This window comes from Lolium rigidum, chromosome 1, assembly GCF_022539505.1.
Source record: "Lolium rigidum isolate FL_2022 chromosome 1, APGP_CSIRO_Lrig_0.1, whole genome shotgun sequence".
Classification (NCBI taxonomy): Eukaryota; Viridiplantae; Streptophyta; class Magnoliopsida; order Poales; family Poaceae; genus Lolium; species Lolium rigidum.
This window is the reverse complement of record NC_061508.1, coordinates 117,592,463-117,602,420: the sequence shown is the minus strand read 5'-3', so window position 1 is coordinate 117,602,420 and position 9,958 is coordinate 117,592,463. Positions and strand designations below refer to the sequence as shown.

Here is a 9,958-nt window from a genome sequence, read left to right as displayed (position 1 = left end):
CTCATCGAACATCACAGATGTGTGAGGCATATCAGTGCGGGAAGGAGATTGATACAAGAGGCCATACCTTGTGACGACCTAAGCGAGGGTCTTGATGTAGTTGTCGATGATCTATTCATCGGGGACGCCGGGGTTGCCAGTGCTCTAATTTCACCCGTCCATGGCCAAGAGGGGAAAGGAGAGTCCATCAGTCGTCGAGGTCCCAGGGTTGCGCGACGGAGCAGGAGCTTTAACGGCGGAGAGGGGAACGATGTGGGGGGCAGGAGATGAGGGAGGAGGAACCGTTTCCGTGGCTGCATCACCGCAAGGCGATGGGAAGGGCTGGCGGCGGCAAACCCTAGCGCTGTTGGTCGCCTCTCTTTCTTCTTTCTCGTGGCGTGGGGTCTCCGGGTACGTGCGATACGCGATGGGGCTTAGTTGGGCCTACCTGTCGGCGCAAAAGGACGACGAAAGAACTACTAAACGTATTGTGATGGCAGAATAAGGAACCACTTTAGTCTTTTTAAGTAGTAGAGAAGTGCGGGAAGGAGATTGATACAAGAGGCCATACCTTGTGACGACCTAAGCGAGGGTCTTGATGTAGTTGTCGATGATCTATTCATCGGGGACGCCGGGGTTGCCAGTGCTCTAATTTCACCCGTCCATGGCCAAGAGGGGAAAGGAGAGTCCATCAGTCGTCGAGGTCCCAGGGTTGCGCGACGGAGCAGGAGCTTGACGGCGGAGAGGGGAACGATGTGGGGGGCAGGAGATGAGGGAGGAGGAACCGTTTCCGTGGCTGCATCACCGCAAGGCGATGGGAAGGGCTGGCGGCGGCAAACCCTAGCGTTGTTGGTCGCCTCTCTTTCTTCTTTCTCGTGGCGTGGGGTCTCCGGGTACGTGCGATACGCGATGGGGCTTAGTTGGGCCTACCTGTCGGCGCAAAAGGACGACGAAAGAACTACTAAACGTATTGTGATGGCAGAATAAGGAACCACTTTAGTCTTTTTAAGTAGTAGAGATAGAGATTAAAAGAAAATGAATATCACAAACAATGACTTCTTTTTTTCTATGGGCAACCATGACGTGATAGCCCCCACTATGCGCGTAATTATGCGGCATTATATGGTGCGTGCTCTGTCATTATGATTATTTTGCTGTTTCCCCTCTAACTTGTCGTCAGGTGTTCACTTGCACAGACTGCCCACTCGACGCACGATAAAATATCAGCCACGAGGGGCTTGCCGCTCGCATTGTCAATGGGACGGGCCAGTTGATCTTGCAACGGTGTCTGACAATGGTTATTTCTTAGTAACGCTTTGAATAAAAAAACCGAAGTACTACTCAGTTCTGACTCGAAAAAAATGCGATAGAAAATGGTCCAATCGTACAAAGTTTGACAAACACATAGAAAATGGTATCAACAGCCACACTATTAAATAAATACCTTCTAGTTAAAGAAATTACGATAGAACAAGCATAGAACGGTAGAGAGAGGGATTTAATGTGTGTATTATTGAGTCTCATGGGCGAGAATATATAGGAATACAAGACTTAAGAACCTAGAAATAAGGTAGAAGATGGATTACAAACCCTAAACTATCAAATACGATCTCTTACTACAGGTAGTAAAGTAGGAGTGTCTATGACGGTATTACGGCAAAGGTGGTCGTACACCCGTTGTATTGTGCAGCTTCAAAATGCGTATTTTCGATTCTCAAAAAAATTAGATACAAATTTCGCATGTTTAGGAACTGTTCCCGATAAAAAATTATGCATGTTTAGGAACCGTTCCCGATGACTTTTTCTTAAGTTCCAAACCGTGGTCAATGATGACCCATTTCCAGTGATCCTTACTATCAGGAATGGTGAGAAAACTCGGTTCTAGGAAGATACTTGGCTGAGGAAAATTCCTTCATCACTTCAATATCATTCACTATATAACATAGTACAAAGAAAACAAGTTTTGGTTGCTAATGTTATGTCTCAAGTACCGTTAAACATAGGTTTCAGGCGTACTTTGATAGGGAACGGAGAAGAGAGGGGGTTCCATTTGGTTACGCTCCTAATGGATAACCTTACAACCGGATGTCTTTATTTGAAAGATAGCGACATCGGGTTCTTGTACGTTCAAACTATTGTAGGTAGATCATATGAATGACCTTACTAGATTTCTTCTTAAGTACTTGCGGAAAATGAAAGTGCCACCAAAGATAAGATTTTTTGTGTGTTTCTTGCAATCGCAAAGTTCTACTCACGAAAGATGAGTTAGCAAATAAAGAGAACTAGCAAGGTAGTAAAAAAGTGTTGTTTCCCTGATCCGGATGAAACAATACACCATTTGTTCATCTCTTACCCTTTCGCTAAGATGGTGTGACACATATGGCCATCAATATTACTTCACCCGCTAACATTACAAGTTTATTTGGAAATTGGTTAGCGGGAGTTGGCAAGAAAGATAAAACGCAAATCCAAGTTGATGCATTGCTCTATTATGAGCAATATGGAATACTAGGAATTGAACAACCATATTTTTAACAATGCAAAATCTATTATTTATGCCAGTCATTCCCTTGGCTATTCACTGGATTCGTAGGTGGTCTCACCTGTAGCCAACATGCAGTCATCTAAAGATGGTCGCTCGAGAGTTATACAGCCATCTCAGAGTCACTTCTTGTTTTTTTTTCTCTTTAGATGGTGGACACATGTATGGATCCTGTACGACCTATAATGCCATCTATTGTAAAAATTAATAATAAAAAACTACATAGTACATCAATCGATGTAGAGGGCCAACCTTTATTTAAAAACGAAATTAGAGGGTGCCACTCCCGAAATGCCGACCTTTCAAATTCCTAAATGTCCGGCCGAGCGGCGATCCCGCGAGCGACGCAGCGTTCCCGGGAATCCGCTGTTCAGCGCAGAGAGCTCCCGAGTGACTCGATCGCTCGCGTTTGTTGTCTCCCTTTTCTCGCGTGTTGTAATTTGGGAAACGATCGACGTACACGGCAGCCATTTGGGGCACTTTTCAGGGATAGGTCAGGGCACAGCCTTCTATACTGTTTGAAACTACTCCGTAGGAGCGATAAAGCGTTTGGGAAAAAAGATTCCCAGGCTGCAGTCTTGTTTCCGTATAACGAGAAAAAAAAAAGCATCAGCTTGTCACTTGCTTCCTATTCTCAGGAACCGACGATGACTGAAGTACCAATGGACACTAACTGAATGCCTTCTATGGAATGCGCATGCTGCATACCCTAAACAAAGGGTCAAAACCTAAACAGTTGCATAATTATCCCAATCCAAATTTTCTTCGAATCCATGTATTTCAAGTCACGTGACCCCGATGGGACCATGGGCAAATCTAGTTAGTTTATACAGCATTCGGGTGCAGGCTGATTCATATCGTTTCCCAGCACGAAACTGCTGATCAATGTCCCATAACATTTATCGCCTCAACAATGTACACACTCCTCTGGGGGAAAACCATTTTTTTCAGATTAAAGTACATAAGGTTCAAATTTCAACATAGGCAAACAAGCATCTGAGTGCTCCAGCGAAGGAAAATACCAGGTTCCACGCACTGGGGCTCAAAACACCAGTTGTCAGTTTGTCACTGCCGATCGCTCTCACCGGGGCAACGACAATGAATACTTGATCTCATGACCTCAGCCTCTTGACATCTCTATCGCCGCCACGGTCGTAACCCCTGTGCTCGTGCGCGTCCTTCCTCTTCCGGTTGTCAGGGTCAGGAGAACGGTATTCGTGGCTGTCCATGGACAGCTCGCCCTCTTCGGTGTTCTCCACCTTGCGAGCCGTGTTCTGGTGATCCTCACGGTGCGCCGGATGGGGCCAGCTCTGCCTTCTGTCGGGTTTTTTCTCATCCTCGGCAGCCAATTCTACACCATGCTCCAGTTCCCTCTCAATTAGGTCATCATCATCCATGACATCAACCTTTCTACCAGCATCACCTTTTGATTTCCTCCGTTTCTCCAGCGCAGCTTTCACCTTATCCTTATCTATTTTTTTCATCGCATCCATCATTGACGATGACATATTGGTACCTTCATTGCTATTAGCAGAACTGTCCCTTGCTTCGATCTTGGGTACTCGCTGGTTTGAGTTTTGCTTTTCAGGGTGAGGGTGGTCATATCCATGGTGGCCTGGTATGCTCGACTGTCTAGGCGCTTGATGAGATTCATTGGCAAGAGGCTCCTCTTTCACAGGAGCACGCACACTTGCAGAGCTCCCTTCGGTTTCATTCCCTTGTGATGGTGGTGGCCCAACACGGTTCTGCTCGTAGAGCTCCAACATTTGGTTGCTAACCTCTGAAAAGAATTATCACAAAAAGGTATAAAAATGGGCCCTTTGTATGTATGTAATTTCGCAAGAAAGAACATCAAAACTTCAACAGTAACCGTGGCAGAAAATGGGAGTAAAAGGAGCATCAGTTCTATGCAAACAAATATAATAACAGACAATACTGCACAGTGCCACTGGAAAATCAGCAAGCTAAAAAATACAGCTCGTTGCATCCACAGGTGGTCCCAGGCCCCACATGTCATTCCCACTTAGATGGTAATTTCCAAACTGTACCTCTTTTATGCTACGAAGCAAATTTTCTTCAACTACCCAATACCGAAAAGTTTACCTTGCGCACATCACGCAACACCCGCATGTCTTTGACCTAACCAGCCTAGTTCCGCTATCAATTTTGAACAAAGATAATGAAATGTTGGCCAGCAAATTCTCAAGGACTCCTAGACAGCTAAAGCATGGCAACAACTGCTGCTACTTGTCAAAGCGTGTATACTACTATCCTTGTGATAAAAGAAAATACAATAGTGCAAATACGCACTACTGACTTTGTATCTAGAGACCAACCTTCCAACTGCCGCGGGGTTACATCAAACTCTTGCCACCAGACCTTCTCGCCATCTGCTGGAAGCTTGACTTTGAGGAACTTTGCAGCAAGGAAGATTGCGCCGGCCGCAATATGATGGGGCTTAAATTGCAGGCAAAGCGAAGTGCGTAGCCTGTAGACCCCTTTTAAGGTATAGTAAATACGTATAATGGGGGATTTACTATTTTTATAAGGATAAGTATAATTTTAGCATACCCATCGTTAACAAAATTCCAGGCAACTTGAGCAAGTGCATTTTGAGCAACCTTGAATTTTTTAATAGCTTCAACCAAGGGCTTGTAAGGGTGGTGCACATTCATGTCAAAACCAAGTGTTACAAGCACAAGGCGCTCCCCAATCAACAGAAGTTCCTTCTGTTGCTCATACACTTCCTACACACAGCACAAATATCCTCAGCTACCATTTTGGTAAGAATGCTCAGGGAATAAAATTTACCAGCTATACACAAAATTTTACAGCTTTATGAAATACAAGTGTCTAGAAACACAGATAGCTAAGGCTACTAGGTAGGGAGTATCAAAGAGAATATTCACCTAAAATATCTCACCTTCTGCTTAATTCGAGCAATCGCAGCAGGATCTTTTTTGTGGATGATCTCATAAGAGATGAGTACAACATCCTTCAGGGGTCTGGGTGTTTCTTCAACTTTACCCGCCAAGAACATGCAAACTGTGGCTACTATCTGCAGATTATAATGAACTTACATTAGCAAGCAAAGAGCAGTTGATAATAAGAAAAATGCTACCGCTAAGAAATAACATATTGCAAGCAGCATGCTCTATGTATGCAGTCCAAGAAAACACTCAGCGTTATCCTTCATGTCTCTTCTGCAAGGATACAATTTACTGAATCACGGAATCAAATAAAACATGGTCTAAGGTGACAGCAAACCATTTTCCATGTCTTTCACATATGGGTGGCAAAGCTTTAATGATTGAGCACCAGTTAGTATGTACTGGCTACTATACATAGGACGGATAAACCAAAAATATGTTGTCTGACAACAAACATGTACAAGCCTGTACAAATTTCAGTAAGGCATACCTGTCTATCATTCTTGGCATGAGATTGGCGAAGGAAAAAACGATGGCAGAATACTATAGCTGTAGCAATTGTTACTTGGGGCCTACATTATAAATTCATTCATCAATAAGAAGGAAAAACTATCAACCATGCCAAGAGAGCACAGTTGATGCAGTAACACACAGTGATCTTCACTGATTCAAAAACATTCACAGTACACATACTTTAAGGACACATAAGACCTATAAATAAATACTATACAGAGTTGGATATTGAATAAGAATCAGTGGCCCCTAAAGTAACAAATCAATGAACAAAACACTGGACTAAGGGCCAATATGTTCAAAACTTAACCCTCAAAATGCCATGTGCTCATGAAGAAAAAAAACATAAATTCCACTGGGTTCACAGCTGAGCAGAAAAAACCCATGGCTTGATAATTGAGAGCTTTACCATCAGATTATTAAACCATCTCTAGATGTTGCCAAAGAAAACAAGTTAGCAAAACTAACAAGTTATATTGAGTATAATTAACAACAATGAATAAAATACAGATTGAAAGAATATAATGCTAACAATTTCACAAATGCTTAAGCAGAAGAAACACTGGACAAGTCAACCAGAAAATATTAAAATATCTAATAGTATAGTATATAGATATCGCATGATAAAAAGAATAATTAGCCCATGTAATCAAGTAAATGCCAGGAAAACCCAGACAGGTGGATCCAGATCGGGAAATGATTAAACTGGCGCTCGAGTAGTCAGCATGCTTAGCAACCTATCATGTAAAGTCACTCTATGTTCGTTTAGAACCTATGTAATCTTTGGAATAACTTTTGCATACCTAACATCTTGAATTCTTACAGAGGTCCTCACAGTGTTTGTTTTAGGTATTCCTCCCATTAAATACTTCCACTAGAGCCCTGTTGGATTCGCAGCCTAAGAGTGTCTAAGCATGGTTTAGACGCTTGCCTAATTTGGTCAAACTTGCCTTAATGGTGTTTGACAAACTGTGGCAAGGTTTTGCTTCCAACTAAAAAAGGCCCTCATATTCTGTCTGTAAAGGTACAGACCATACTCATGCACATAGTAGGAGAACTGTTATCAACAGAATATAATCATTTATGCTTTAGGTGTGCACCAGACTTTCCTAGAATTTGCATAATAGAATGAGGATGACATCAATCATACATTATTTCAGATATTGTTAACTGCAAAGAAATTAAGCTATCAGATAACTTCCAGTTGTCTACAGGCACTAGAAAAGAACAGTCAATAATCAAATAATACTGCTAAAACAGCTGTTATATTTACCAGGAAGATGTAACAATAAAATATTCATGGTTCAATATATTCTTACACTTTAAGCCTCATCCCGAAATCCTGAAGGAAAGTGCAGTATGACTTGCGAAGGTACGACTCCTTCTTCAAATCAATACCATCTCTCCTTGAAAGGGAATTCTCCTCTATCTCTTTTCTACTAAAATACCAGGAAGCACCAAGTTGGCCACCTTCCACATGTCTATCATAGGGAATTTTATAAGGGCTGTTCTCTACAATTCCATGATGTGAAGAGTCACTTGTCTGCATGATATCCATGTATGATTTTTCTCTTTTCTTCTAAAAAACCTGAAAAGAAAAGATATATAATGACACCATTGCAAACTTAACATACACCGGACAGAAAGTGCAGCTATGCTCGTACCTAAATGCAGATACCTTCTAAATTTAACATAGAGTAAGTTGTGAGGAGCTAAAGAAGGCATCAAACTGTATATACATGCAAAGGATGGGTGCCAGATAATAACAACATATCCATAATGCTTCCATGAACTGCATGTTCTTTCCTTCACGAAGCCCCATAACTCAACAAATTCGTCACATATGGATGATGATATGACAAATGAAAGGGTTTTCTTAATTACAAGAGGTCAACGAATTACCTACATTTACAAAGGCAATTAGTTAAGATGCAATTTAAGACCACCATACAGGATTTGAAACGGCTCCAGCTTGTCCATAAGTAAGCTGTCCACGTAAGCCCCGGATAGCTAGGGTAATTGTAACTGCATGTTTGGAACAGCTTATTGATATGACCTTATTGCCCGTAGTTGAAGATGCAAAGTCCAAAATGTCCTGGAATATCACATTCCTAAATGTTCGCCGGTTTCCAAATTTTACAGTGATAACTGACACTTAAAAAGAAAGACAATGCAATCGGATCCCTTGAAAGTGTCAGCCCCATCTTTGCTATGGAAGAAGCACTAGCAAATATCATACTTGGAACAAACATAGGTTCTCTTATAAGGTCAATAAACTGTTCACTGTTCATCGCACATCATATGTCACATCAACGAACAAATTTGTAGTTGCTACTGCACATATACATATCATTCAGAGTAAGAAACAATGGTTTCTCGAGAAAAAAAGAAAAAAACTGCTCCAGCTCAAGAGAAGGAAGAACCTGAGCTGGGCAGCAACAAGGAATAAGACGGCGTGAGGATAACATACATGGCGAGCGGTCACGATGGGCATAAAATCCGAAACCCGTACCTGAACCCGTATAGCCTGAACCCGAAAAACCCAAACATAATATCGGGTAGCACTTGTAGAAACCCGAATTTTATTGGCCAAATTCGGGTTACATGTACCGGTACCCGAATTGCCTGATAGGCCCTAAATTAATAAAAGGCAAAGTAAGAAAAGTCCCCCATCTCCCGAACACAGCCCGGCCAAATCCAAATCTCCCAAGGTAACCTAGTACTGCCTCTGCTGTGCAGTAGCATCACGACCTCAACTCCCTCGTCCCCAGCTCACAGCCACCACATGCCCACACACATGCTTCCGCTGGCCACCCACCAGCACGGCGTCGACCACACGCCCCACCGCCGTCCACCTAGTACTTCCTCGGGTTTCTCTTTTTACACACAAAAATTCGGTGCTAGTTTCAGAAACCCAAAATTTGAAATACCCGAATTACCCGACCCAAATTTCCGGGTAAACCCGAACACCCAGCGTGAGCGAGCGGTGAGGAGCATAGAGGTTGGCAAGTAGCAAGGAGCGAAGAGGGCGCACGGTAGCCAGAAAGGAGGGGGTGTGAACGAGCTAGCCCTAGCTCCTGCCTCTCTCCATCACAAGTTCACAACACAGGTGTGAAAAGCATTGCCACAGGCTCATTCGTCGAAAACAAAAATCAGAGAGACAGGGAAAGAAAACCGAATTCCCAATAGGAGGGTGAGAAGGGATGCAATGAGGGGGGCAGCGAGATTAAGCTGCCTATAAGATCTGAGTTAGCTTAGAGCTATTTGGACCATTAATGGCCTATAAGCTGTTCCAGATCCACCTAAGACCGTAGTAAAGCAATAGATTTGATCCACAACAAACTCCAAAGAAGATGCATTTTCTCAAGCAGTTTTGTGCCAGGTTACCTACTCAAGTGCAGATGCTCTTATCAACTGAATGAAAGAAAGAACAGCTTATGTCTGGTAATGATCCATACAAGCATGTCCAACAAACAGTATGCACAAAAACGTTAAAAAAAGTATGTATTCCATACATGGAACACCCATTGGTCTACGAGCATCTATCTTATGCATCATCTTCTTGTAAAAAATAAGAAAAGAAAAAGAAAGAGGCCATACCGAAGGAAAGCAGGGGAGACCTCCGGCCCCTGTCCGAGAGGGGCTGCAGAGGAGGCGTGAAGGAGGAGCTGCCGGGATTCGTCGACGCGGGTGCGGAGGGTAGGTAGAGGAGAAGATCGCGCCTAGGACGACGTCTCCCGCCCGTCGTCGCCGCTGCTTGAGAAGAAGCTCGCGCGGAGAGCTTAGGTGGGGGGTGGGGGGGGGGGGGAATTAGGGCCGGGGCTGTGGATCAGGCGGCAGCGGCGGTAATTTTGGGAGGCGGGCGCCGGAGGAGGTGCGGATAGGACGGCGGCGCAAACCCTAGCACCGCCGCATCGGCAGTGAGGTCGCGTGCTAGGGTGGGACGCGAGGGAGGGGGTGGGGTTTCCGGAGATTTGCAGAAAAGGGTCGCAGT

The 9,958-nt window shown here is 43.7% G+C and overlaps 1 protein-coding gene across 1 annotated transcript; it reads right to left on the bottom strand.

The window, feature by feature from the left end:
• Positions 1-3,265: 3,265 nt before the first annotated feature.
• LOC124661794 (cyclin-T1-3) lies at positions 3,266-7,552 on the bottom strand (the record flags this gene model as incomplete). The annotated part of the gene is given in 6 exon segments (XM_047199716.1): positions 3,266-4,301; positions 4,858-5,009; positions 5,093-5,268; positions 5,445-5,579; positions 5,942-6,023; positions 7,284-7,552. Coding segments are annotated over 6 exon segments (1,452 nt in total). The 3' UTR covers positions 3,266-3,633.
• Between the last annotated feature and the right edge of the window lie 2,406 nt (positions 7,553-9,958).